A 12,102-nucleotide genomic window follows, 5' to 3' on the forward strand; every position below is an offset into this window, starting at 1 on the left:
AAAAGCGGTATATAAATAAAGTTGATTGATGGATTGATTGAGACACACAAGAGCCAATGTCATTTTACAATCAAAGCTGACGTAATGACGCAATTGGTCACAAGACACACGACAGCCAATGCTGTCAAAGCTGACGTGACGTTTCTTCCAGCGGCAATATTTGAAATGTATTATTAATCTTTGGCGGATGCACTCGACGTTACTGATCGCTTTTGGGGATTTTCTTCACACAAATCAATCGTTTGGCCTCGGAACACTTGGGATATTTGTACTTTTTGAATAAATTATGCATGCAGTAGTATCTGCCTGTTATATCCTGTTTTTTATAATACACAAATGGGTAGGTTTAGGGAAGGGTTTGAGTTACGGGTTCAAAATGTGCCTGAATATGTGTGTGTGTGTCCACAAGGTAAATGGATTTATAAACATACTAAATAGTTTTTTTGAAAATGTAAAAATGCAGAATGTTTCTTGTGATGGGTTAGTTTAGGGGCTGTGTGTGCGCATGTGTGTGTGATGGGTAGATTTAGGGGTAGGGGCAGTGTAGGGGGATAGAATGTAACGGTGTATATAAACACGCTAAAAAGCGATTATGCGTCTTGATAGCACGCCAAAATGGCATACGAATTGGCGTGTCATACATATGCCATTTCATGATATCAGTCTGACCAATTGCATTATTTACTAATATTTATAATAGCATATTATCACTGAAGCCATTATCAGGGATTTTCTTTTAGTAGTTTGTTATTTTAAGTTGGTAAGAAAATGTAGCTCACCGTCTACTTTCAGTACAGCAGAACATGAGACCATTCCTGCAGAGTTACGGGCAACACATGTGTACTCGCCCTCATCCTCAGGATACACTCGGGTGATCTCCAACTGACAGTTTTCATCAAACTGAGACACTCTGAATATATCAGACTGCTTGATCTCCTTGTCTTTGCAATACCAAGTAATTGTCAGATCTATACAGGAGTAAATCAGAGGAATAAGCATAACATCAAACATTAATTAAGGTACAAATGACTATTTACTTGAGTAAGCTCCAAGACCTAGTTTTTAGTGCTTTGCTCTATTAATGATTACAGTAGTGTGCCATTACTTATGCAGAACCAATAATGAAAAAAACTAAAAAGAGGTATATGGTGTCTGCCTATGTAGAGCATTACAAATCCCTTACTTATGATAATTAGTTAGGGAGATAACAAAAAAACAGACAATGTAGACAATAGGCAGCTCACTAGGTATTGGAATAGACCTATAGTTACTGAACTTACCTTCTCCTGAGACACGGCACTGGAATCTAGCAGACTGTCCTTCATTGGCAGAAGTGTTGCGTATTGGTGTTATGACCACAGGTGGGGACAGTGGGGCTCCAGTGTCAGGGGAAACAACTTCTGGAACTGAGGATTAAAAGGCATAGCAAATATATATGTAAATTATGTCTATAAATAAACCATATGTTTTTTTTTGTTTGTTTTTCTTTACCTTCCACATTAAGTGACGCAGAACTTGTGGCTACTCCATAGTCATTCTTAGCCTCACAGTTGTACTGAGCTGCATCCTCTGGGAAGACTTCAATGAGCAGCAATGTGTGCTCATTTCCCTCCCTCAGGAACTTACACTTGAACCCAGAGGACAGGGCCTGAGAGTTCTTATACCAGGACAGCTGAGGCTGAGGAATTCCTGTCACCTCCACAGAGAAGCGTGCAGGTTTGCCAGCCTCAACAGACAGGGGCTGCATGTGCCTGATGATCTGAGGAGGCTCTGGGACTAAACAATGCAACAATATATAAGAATTAATAATACACATATAGAAACAAAGAAAAACATTATATTCCCAAAAAGGCATCAGTATAAAAGCCTTTATAAAAGTTATTTCACTAAGAATCACACAATTACTTCTTATTCTTACTTCTTATTTGTCAGCAAATAAATAAAATAGAAATGTAATTACACCCATTATGTTGTAAATTTGTTTCTTTAAAAATCGACTTGAATTGCCCCCAATGCTGCATGTATTTAAAATCAATGTATGTGTCTTCTGACATTTTGCAATAAAACAAATCAAAAAGTTGAGATAAAACTCACTCTTGACATGTAGAGTTACAATACTCCTGTTCTTTCCAGCAATAAATGTGTATTCTCCGGCATCGCTTCTGTAGGTTTCTGTGATTGTCAGGCGATGAATTTTTCTAATAATGGCATAGTTAAAGCGCTGATCTACAGAAAACTGGATCTCAACCCCATTTCTTAGCCAGCGACCCTCAATGTCATCCTCATTGACTTCAAATTCAAATGTAGTTCGTTGTTTCTCAAGCACCTGGATTAAAATTGCAATTAAAAGGAAATTAAATGTATTATTGATATACAGAACACTGTCAGTATTTGAATATCATTTATGACAGCTTGGTACTTACAGTGATTTCTTTCTCGGCAGGTTCACTGATGCGCACATCCTTACCCTCCACTGTGAGGTTGGCCTTCGATACACTTGATCCAGCAACCACAGAGTACTCTCCAGCATCAGACATGCGCACAGTTTGGATCATAAGACGATGAATGTGTCTTTCTGTAGAAACTTTGTATCTAAATGGTGAAGATGACACCTCAATCAGGACAATAATTTACAATAAAGAGTAAAATTGTGCATGTATGTGGAAAACCATTACATGGAGTACCTTTCAGACATTTCAAGTTCCTGACCATCTTTCATCCATGTTACTAAGACATTGGGCTCAGAGAGTTCACATTCAAAAATGGCCTTCTTCTTCTCAGTAACTTTAATGTCTTTGATGTGCTTGGTGAACTCGATGACACGAGCTTAAATTGATCAAGATAAAACAATTTGTTCAGAATTAACCAAAAATAAATAATAAGAAGAACTTAATAATGAAGCAAATAGTACCTTCAACAAACAGCTTAGCTGCTGTTTCAGCAGATCCTGCCACAAATTTGTACTCTCCAACATCCCCAAAGTGAACATTTCGGATCGTGAGGGAGTGGGAAAACTGTTTGGTGCGAGTTTGGCATCTATCACTGGATCGGATTTCTACTCCATTCTTCAGCCATTTGTAGGTGATGCCTTCATAGTTGACAGTCACCTCAAATGTGATGGTGTCCTTCTCTTGTGCATTAAGGTCTTTGAGCATAGATGTGATGAGGACAGCTGAAGGAGAGGGATAAACATTTGACTGAATTATATATTTTGTTGCCATTGTAAGTATGTCTGATAGGCTATTAAGAAAACAACTATAAAAAAAATGACATCAAAAATAACTTACGGCTAACTGTCAGGGTGGCGGAGACTTTGTCATTTCCACAAACAAATGTGTATTCTGCAGAATCATCTCTGCTGGTATTCATGATCTTCAACTGATGCAGTTTGCCCTGCACCACAATCCTGAACTTCTCACTCATCTCAATCTCAACTCCATTTTTCAGCCAGGTGGATGGAACATTGAAATGTGAAACTTCACACTCAAAGGTGGCCACATGGGTTTCTGGAACTTCAATGTTCTTCAGGGGCTTTGTGACTCTCAAAGCTGAAACAGTCATTGTATGGTGTTAGCAATGTGTATAAGACATTAGACAAGTTTAGGTTGGTGACTTAAAATCTATTATTCTCCAAATTTGTACTTACATTCAACATGTAAATATGCACTGCATTGTAAATGTCCAACTACAGCTGTGTACTCTCCATCACTGCTTTCTTCAACATTTTGAATGACCAACTTATGTGCTTTTCTTTCAGACATTATCTGAATATTGGCACTAGGTTTCAGTTCTTGGTTTTTGAACATCCATTTAACAGGTATGTCATCGTGGGATACACTCAGCTCAAAAGAGGCAGTTCCATTCACCAGGGAAGTCACATCTTTTGGCTTTTTCACAATCTTAACAGCTGCAATAGAATTAAATAGTTTATTAGTTGTTGTTGTTTTTTTGTGCAAACTATTTGATCTTGCTAAATAATAAACTCACTTTCAACGTTCAGTCTGGCATTAGCAGAGAGTTTTCCAAGTTTGAATCCATAGACTGATTCATCTTGGGAGTTGCAGTTCTTGATCTTTAAAGTGTGAACCAGTCCATCTACTGTTATCTCACATTTGTCACTGGGGACAATTTCTATTCCATTCTTGATCCACTGGGATCCTTTCACATCTAAATGGGTGAGTTCAAGACTGAAGACCGCATCTTGGGTTTCGGTGACTGTTTGGTTTTTCAGAGTCTTCTTGATCTTCACAGCTATAAAAGACACAATTGTAGTATCAGTTACACATAAAAGAAAATATGATTAGTATGAAAAGGGAATTCAGCCAAAAAAGTAGTACAAGTACCTTCAACTCTAAGGTTGGCAGAGGTCTTGGAGTTTGCTACTTGGTAGGTGTACTCTCCAATATCTTGTGGTCTTGTGATAACAAAGACAAGTCGGCGGACTGCACCTACATCCTCACTCCTGACATTGTCACTAAAGTCAACAGAGTGGCCATCCTTTAGCCACTTGCCTTCAGAGTTAGGGTTGGCAACCTCACACTCCAGAACAGCAGTTTGGGATTCTGCTACAGTCACATCATGGAGAGGTCTGTTTATAGCACCACCTAGCGTAAGAAAAATGTAACCATGAGGCAATATCTGTGCATCAACTTAACACATTTAAAATTCCCATTAAAAAATCATACCTGACACAGTTAGTTTTGCACTGGATGTCTTTTCTCCTGCTGCAAATGCATACTGGCCTTCTTCGTCCTTCATTGTATTGATGATGGTCAGGCTATAGCGCTTCCCTTTGGACTCAATTTTGTATTTGGGTCCAGCTTTGAGAGGCTGATTCTTGAAGGTCCAATAAGCATCTATACCAGTGTGGGACAATTCTACTTCAAAGGTGACATTCTGAGTTTCAGTGCACACACAGTCCTCCATGTGTTTGATGATGCTGACCTCTGTATGACATAAAAATGTTTGTTAATAAGAATAAACCAATTGAATTTACCTTTAAGCAAACCCAAAGAAAGATTTCAGTTTGAATTTAGTTTGATTGAAGTACCTCTATAGAAATACTCACTCTCAATTGTCAGTTTACAAGCTGTTTCCACTCTACCAGCAGCCATCTTATAGTGTCCTTCATCAGAAGCAAAGGATCTGTTCAAGACCAATCTCTGTTTGGTCCCTTTGGCAACTATCTGGATTCTCTCACTAGCTACAACGAGCTTGTCATTTTGGTACCATTTCACTGAAGCAACATCTGAGGCAGAAATTTTAGCTTCTAGCACTGCCTTCATACCCTCAATAGAATGGACATCCTTCAGAGGAGATGTGATTTCAATTGCTGTGAAAAAGGGAAAATATAAAAATTCAATTTCTGCATTCTCTTTCAATGTTTTAGCTTTCAAAATGTTTGCATTGGGAAAGGGGGGGGGAAACGTACTTTGGACAGTCAGTTTTCCAGTTGTAGAAATGTCTTGAATAGGAACAACAAATGAATAGATTCCTGCATCTTCCTTGTTGACATTTTCAACTAGAAGTTTGTGGACAAGTTTGTCGATGACAATATGAATTCTGTCAGTGGCAGAGATGGGCTGCCCATTTTTCATCCACGAACCCTCCACATTTTCCTGAGAAAATCGTACCTCCAATTGGGCAATGTCACCCTCACAGATTGTCAAGTCAGAAAGGCCTTGCATCAGAGTTACAGGGCGCACTGATAAAAGACAAATAAACTATCATTTACTAATCATCGATAATGGAGTCAATATTTAGTTTGAAAATACTGCAATGCTATTTTTTGATTTATATTAATATAAATTCTATTTAAATTCTACTTACATTTCATTTTCAGTGTGGCACTTGTCTTCAGATCACCCACTTTAAAAGTATATTTGCCTTGGTCTTCCTTCCTTACATCTTTTACAGACAAGGTGTGTCGACCACGACGAGAGGACACAACATATTTTAGGCTTGCCGCAATTTCTTTGTTCTCAAAGTACCAGGTGCCTTCTGCATCTTCACGTGAAAGTTCACACTCAAACTCTCCAGAGTATGTCTCAGGCACTTCAACACTCTCCAAATTTTTTATAATTTCCAGAGTTGCACCTGTATAACAGATCAGATGACACGTTAGACCAAAAATTCAATGATGATTTAAAATGTGAAATAAAATAGCAACAAATAAGTGTAAGTGTCAGCTTACCTTCAACATTAAGTCTGGCAGTGGTTCTTATGTGGTCATCATCAGCTACAGCACAAGTGTACTCTGCGTCATCTTGCATGTTGATTGTCAGCACAGATAGGAAGTGCACCTTTCTGTCTGAATGCATTCTGTATTTGTCTCCAGAAAAAATTTCAGCATTGTTCTTCATCCATTTGACCTTGACAAATGGCTCATTTGTCTCGCATTCAAAGGTTGTCATTGTGTCTTTCTCTTTAGCATAGGTATCTTCCAGTGTCTGGGTAAAAGATACAACTTGCTTGCCTGCAAAAACCCACAGAGATTTTTTTTAGATCAATTAATTTCAATATAAACAATTGTAAGACTGATTTATAAGTGACAAAACATACCTTGCACCAACAAGAAAGCATGGCTTGAGGCTTCACCAGCGATGTTAATGGCTTTGACCATGATACTAGCAGAATCCTCAGCTGAGACATCTCTAATTACTAATTCACAGACATGGTCCTCAGGCCAATACCAGTAAACACGATCTGACTTCTCAATTAAAATGCCATTTTTGAACCACTGGCACTCTGGATCTGGTTTACCAATGACCCTACAACGGAAGTGAACTTCATCAGAGAGTAAAACTGTCTGGCTCTGAATTCTTTCCAAGATCTTTGGAGCCTCCATGCTAGGGGAGAGAGTGACTTTCTCAGGTCTGATTGTTGGAATGGTAAGTTTGCCTTCCTCCTCCTCTTTCTTCTTTTCTGCCTCAGACACCTCTTTGGTCCAGTGCAGAAGTTCGTCTTTTCTCTTCTTTAACATTCCTTCATAAGACTCATCCTTCCTGCGAGACTTCAACTCAACTGAGGATATTGCTTCATAATAGCCCTCTTCAGTCCTGCGTTTAAATTTGCTTCGCAGTTCTTCTGTCTCTTCAGTGGATTTTTCATGAATAACTCTCTCCACCTTCTTCAGGCGAACAACCTCTTTTGATTGTGGAGCCTCTCCAGGTTTATCTACCTTCACAACATCAAATGATACTCTGCCAGGTTCAGGACCAAGTGCCTCAGCAGCCTTCATCTCAGGAGCATGGCGCAAAATTGACCTGAAGTCTTCTTTCTGTTGGATTTCAAGTTTGACAGTGTGCTCAGCTGTACCCTCTGGGTTCTCAGCCAATACTTTGACATCTCCAGAATCATAGGACTTACAGTCAGTGATTTCCAAATAGTGAATGCCATCATACTGTAGTCTGAAACGTTTGCTCTTTCGAATAAGCAGTCCATTGAGGTACCAGTTAACTTTGGGAGTGGGGTAACCGGTCACTCTGCAGCGATATTTGGCTTTTTCACCCTCAAATACTCTTATGGGTTCTGGGAGCAAGACAATCTCTGGCTTGGTCCTCTCAGACATGTCATCCCCAGTTACTCCTGAGGGGCCGCCTTCATGGGCAATTCGCTCCATTTCATCCATTCTCTGTACCTTTCTTCCCTCTGGCAGTTGACTTTCCTCCACCAGACTCTTCTCATCTTTCACAATTAGTGTAGCAGATGTCTGGTCAGCACCAAATTTGTTAGTAGCTCTACAAGTAATAACACCACTATCTCTGGAATAAGCAACTTCATAATCAAGACTGCAATAGCCAAACTCATTGATCATACGCAGCCTGTTAGCAGCTTCCAGTGGCTTGCCATCATGGAGCCACTCAACAACCATAGTTGGGTCTCCAATAGGGGTCAGTCTGCATTCAAAGTGTGCAGGTCCAAATCGCTTCATCCTAACTGAAGTAAGCTTCTTTTTAAAGTGTGGCTTTTGTTGCTTTTCCTTGTCATACAGGTCACCCTCTTCCCACTGTTCCTGACCATAGCGAAGATGCAGTGGTTCAATCTCTGGTGGAGCAACATCCTTAGCCTTATATGTTCCTTTTGGAATGATGAGTCTTTTTTCTGGTGCGGGTTCAGTGTACTCTACCTCCACATTGACTCTGCAGCGAGTGGTATCCCTGCCAGCTTTGTTTATAGCAGTGGCTGTGTACCACGCACTGTCAGAGCCAGAAGTCTGAGGAATCTGGAAATGTGCCTGTCCCTTGGTACCCTCAATTCTGTAATACAATGTTATAATTTAACATAGATTAGTACAAAAAAAGAAAATAATTAAAACACTATTCTAATTAAAGTAACTTACTTGATGTTAGGGTATTTATGAGGAGATATGATGTCACTGTTTTTCAGCCAGACAATGTCAGGTAGGGGGTTTCCAATGGCTTTAACTGCCAATTCAACCAAACTTCCTTCCTTAACACTGATATTCTTTAGCTTTTCAATGAACTGAGGCCGTACCAAATTTTCCTTTGCTGTAACACATAAGACGAGAGTTTACACAATCTTCCACACCACTAAGTCTAGATCTAATACAGGTTTTTAGAACAAAAACAGGTTACCTTCCACAGTGAGAGTCATAGAAACAGTTGTCTTTCCAGCTCTGTTCTGAGCAACAACCGTCCACTCTCCAGAGTCCTGAGGCATGGCTGGAACCACAATCATTGATTGAGTTCCATCCTCCTTTACCACAATCTTGTGGGTGTAGTCATTGACCACTTGTTGTCCTTTTGAAAAGAAAGAAAACAAATAAGAAAGCAAAAACAGAAACATTAAAGCACATGCTACTGTTTAAAAGGGATTTTTTTTAGCTGTTATGCTCACCAAGATACAGCATTTATTTAGCTAAAAGTTAAGTAAACCGTTATATTGTGAAATATTATCATTTAAAATTACTGTTTTCAATTTAATATTTTACTGTAATTTACTTATGTGATGGTATGGCTGAATTTTCAGCAACCATTACACTGGTACACTAACCATCTTTAAATCATTCTTAATAGGCTGATTTGGTTTTTAAGAAACATTTCTTATTATCAATGTTTAAAAAAGTCAAAACACACTTACCACTGTGGAACCAGTAGGTGTCAGGCATAGGTCTTCCAACTACTTTCAAGTCAAATCTTGCAGTCTGTCCTTCAGAACACCTGAAGGATGATGGCTTCTGTACAAAGACAGGCTTATATAGCCTCTCCAGTTGACTCTCATCAGTGTCATCAAGTCTACGAGCAGGAGAGCGGCTAACAGAACGAGCAGGAGAACGTCCAGGGGAGTAGCTAGTTGAGCGAGCAGACATTGGAGATGTAGACCTAAAAAATTAAAAGTGTAAATGTATAAATATGGACAACAACATTATACTAAACATCTAATTACAGAACCACAAATCCAGAGATGAAGGCAAATGCAACTCACTGGACTCTTCTCACAGCTTCGGCCTGAGGGTAGTAAGGCTGAGCAGCTGCAGTGGACTCTACATAGAGCTTTCCGGAACTGACAGCATTACCCTTCATATTGCTGGAAAATGCAGTATAAATGCCCTCATCTTCTGGCAACACCACAGGTAGGCGCAGACTGGCTCTGCCGTCTTGTAGAACCTCCATCTGATAGCGGCCTCCATGCTTAATGCGCTTGCCATCTTTATACCAGGCAATCTATTTAACACAAATGATTGAAGATTACTTGAATACACTGTGTTGCTGCAAAAATACTGCTTTTCAATGCAATCAGGATCCATTACCTTTGGTAATGGTGTTCCTTCCATCTTGCAATGGAAAGTAACACCCATTCCTTCCAGAATTCTGTAGCTTTTGACAGGAGTGCTAAATGAGGATCCAACAGCCTCATGCTCAGCAACATTCATGACCATCTCCTCACCATCCTCAATCACCAGCTCTCGGTAAGTTATTTTAAGGATGCGGATTTCAATCTCTTGGATTATTTTTCGTTCAATTGCAGATATTTGAAATTCCTGAAAATAAAAAAATATAATTTTATTAAATTATAATTTTAAGAGGTGTTTAGTACGCAATGTTTGTGATTTATGAAATTATAAAAAATAAAAAATAAATACTTTTCCCACATAAATTCCTACCGTCTCTGAGATGAAGGATTGCATCATTTGTGTTTGCTGAGCCATCCTTCTTTGCATGAGCTCTTTTTCATATTCACTTATAACTACAGGGGGCACATCTGCCACTTTGGGCTCCTGCACCATTGTCGTCACTTCCGTTACATATGTCACATCCTGTTTCTTCATATAGGCTTCAAACTCCTCTGTAAAAGCAAGATGGTAAGATTGGTGTTGATTTTTCTGTTCAAAGCTTTTTTAATTTTAAGTCCAAGCTTTTTTTTGCAAGTAAAGTCACAACTGACCTTCTTCAAAGAGGCATGCGGAAGCTGATGCCTCTCCGTGTTGGTTCTTGGCAAAAATGGTGTACTCTCCAGCATCATCGGCAAATGTCATAGAAATTTCCAACTTGCATTCCCCTGTATCCTTGTTATAGCTAACTCTATATCTGTTAAATTACAAGGAAATTATTGGCTTTCTTTTTCACTGTGTAGAAACTAAATCCAACTAAATTTAAAACTGTACTTTGGTTCGAAATCTATACCTGTATCCAGTAGTGAGCGGAACTCCACTCTTCTTCCAGTAAATATGGGGCTTTGGGCTTCCTCCGATCTGGCACTGAAAGACAACACTGCCTCCCTCGACCAGCTTCTGAACCATTGGCTTCTTCACAAAGAAAGGAGCAACAGGTGCTCCAGTGTCCACAGAGACCGTGCTTATTTCAGACATGGTCTCCTCTTTAGCTCCAATGACAGTCCTTGTTTAAAACAAACACACAATATAATTACAACAAATATTAAAATGTGTTACCTTTTGACTCTACTCTTTTTCGAGTCCTTGCTCTTGCCCTTTTAACTTACTGTTTCTCCTGGAGAGTTATCTCCTCTCTGCTCTCAATCTCCTCAGACACTGAAAAAAAGTATAACATGAATGTTTTATGAGGTTGTGATTTTATTTTCAAACAATGATAGAGGTAGGGAGGGATATCCAGTTTTTTCTTTTTGATCAAGGTCTGTTTATTCAAGATTTTCAAAGTATGCTAAATATAGACTACTCACAGCATAATTATGTAAAGTAAACCCCAACATTCACTCAATCCTATTAGCCATTATACCATAATCTCATCTCTCTACCTACACCTCTGATATGAATCAATTATTTTAGACACAAAAAATACAAGCAATAAGTAAGTATTTTGCAATGCAAAATACAGCAATAAGTAAGTAACTAAATAAAATCAATATCCTGCTTTTTATTCTTATTTTTGCTTAATCATCACAATTTTAACCTTGGGTTCAAAGATGCAGATGAGGTTGTAGGAGATTAGAATTTATGGTATTGTTTTAAAAAATGTGTGAATTTATTGTTATAGCCTTATTACAGATACAATAAGAATCTTTTATGCTCCACAAAAATAAAAAAAACATACATTTGTTTACAATATAACAAATTTACCTCGGACAAGCAGGTAGCAGGAGGTGCTGATAGTTCCAGCCTCACTGGTAGCAGTGCAAGTGAAGCGGCCACTGTCTTCGGCAAAGGCCTCACGGATCACCAAGCGGGCATAGCTGTTTTCATAAGTGATCTGGAAGTCAATGGAGTGCTCAATTCTGTAATCTTCTCTGAACCACATAATAGCTGGGGTGGGGTGACCTGAAATCTGGCATTCCAGAGTGATAGACTCTCCCTCAGTGACGGTCACATTCTTCAAACCCTAATGAAAAAGACACCAATTTGTATTTAGTGAATCTTCAAGTGCTTCTACAAATCAGCAGCATTTCATTAAAATGTTAACAAAACACTTACTGCTATCAAGGTAGGAGGCACAACAGGTTCTTTGATAGCTGAGGGGATCGCTGCAGTCTCAACAACCTGCAGGAAAAATCAAAAATTATTTACTAATCAAGTGACTCTTAAACATTTTTTCCATACACATTTTTTTGCAGTGGCAGAAATGAGGTTAAAAAAGAAAAGAGCGTTAAAAAATAAAGAGTTTGAAA

At 38.9% G+C, this 12,102-nt stretch overlaps 1 protein-coding gene across 13 annotated transcripts in view; it reads right to left on the bottom strand.

The window, feature by feature from the left end:
• Positions 1-12,102, bottom strand: part of ttn.2 (titin, tandem duplicate 2) — a 171,547-nt gene that overhangs the window by 145,049 nt on the left and 14,396 nt on the right. For all 13 annotated transcript variants that reach the window (XM_067444370.1, XM_067444373.1, XM_067444378.1 and 10 more), the window contains 28 exons: positions 11,909-11,974; positions 11,558-11,816; positions 10,963-11,011; positions 10,647-10,859; positions 10,408-10,550; positions 10,127-10,308; positions 9,773-10,003; positions 9,448-9,686; positions 9,103-9,344; positions 8,598-8,762; positions 8,342-8,510; positions 6,562-8,258; positions 6,194-6,475; positions 5,830-6,096; positions 5,432-5,704; positions 5,069-5,332; positions 4,686-4,946; positions 4,344-4,604; positions 3,988-4,251; positions 3,647-3,907; positions 3,288-3,548; positions 2,912-3,172; positions 2,685-2,826; positions 2,424-2,592; positions 2,095-2,326; positions 1,492-1,776; positions 1,281-1,406; positions 780-968 (listed from right to left, as the gene is read on the bottom strand). In XM_067444370.1, coding sequence (XP_067300471.1) covers positions 780-968; positions 1,281-1,406; positions 1,492-1,776; positions 2,095-2,326; positions 2,424-2,592; positions 2,685-2,826; positions 2,912-3,172; positions 3,288-3,548; positions 3,647-3,907; positions 3,988-4,251; positions 4,344-4,604; positions 4,686-4,946; positions 5,069-5,332; positions 5,432-5,704; positions 5,830-6,096; positions 6,194-6,475; positions 6,562-8,258; positions 8,342-8,510; positions 8,598-8,762; positions 9,103-9,344; positions 9,448-9,686; positions 9,773-10,003; positions 10,127-10,308; positions 10,408-10,550; positions 10,647-10,859; positions 10,963-11,011; positions 11,558-11,816; positions 11,909-11,974 — 7,453 coding nt within the window. The remainder of the gene's footprint in view (positions 1-779; positions 969-1,280; positions 1,407-1,491; positions 1,777-2,094; positions 2,327-2,423; positions 2,593-2,684; positions 2,827-2,911; positions 3,173-3,287; positions 3,549-3,646; positions 3,908-3,987; positions 4,252-4,343; positions 4,605-4,685; positions 4,947-5,068; positions 5,333-5,431; positions 5,705-5,829; positions 6,097-6,193; positions 6,476-6,561; positions 8,259-8,341; positions 8,511-8,597; positions 8,763-9,102; positions 9,345-9,447; positions 9,687-9,772; positions 10,004-10,126; positions 10,309-10,407; positions 10,551-10,646; positions 10,860-10,962; positions 11,012-11,557; positions 11,817-11,908; positions 11,975-12,102) is intronic.

This window comes from Pseudorasbora parva, chromosome 5, assembly GCF_024679245.1.
Source record: "Pseudorasbora parva isolate DD20220531a chromosome 5, ASM2467924v1, whole genome shotgun sequence".
NCBI lineage: Eukaryota > Metazoa > Chordata > Actinopteri > Cypriniformes > Gobionidae > Pseudorasbora > Pseudorasbora parva.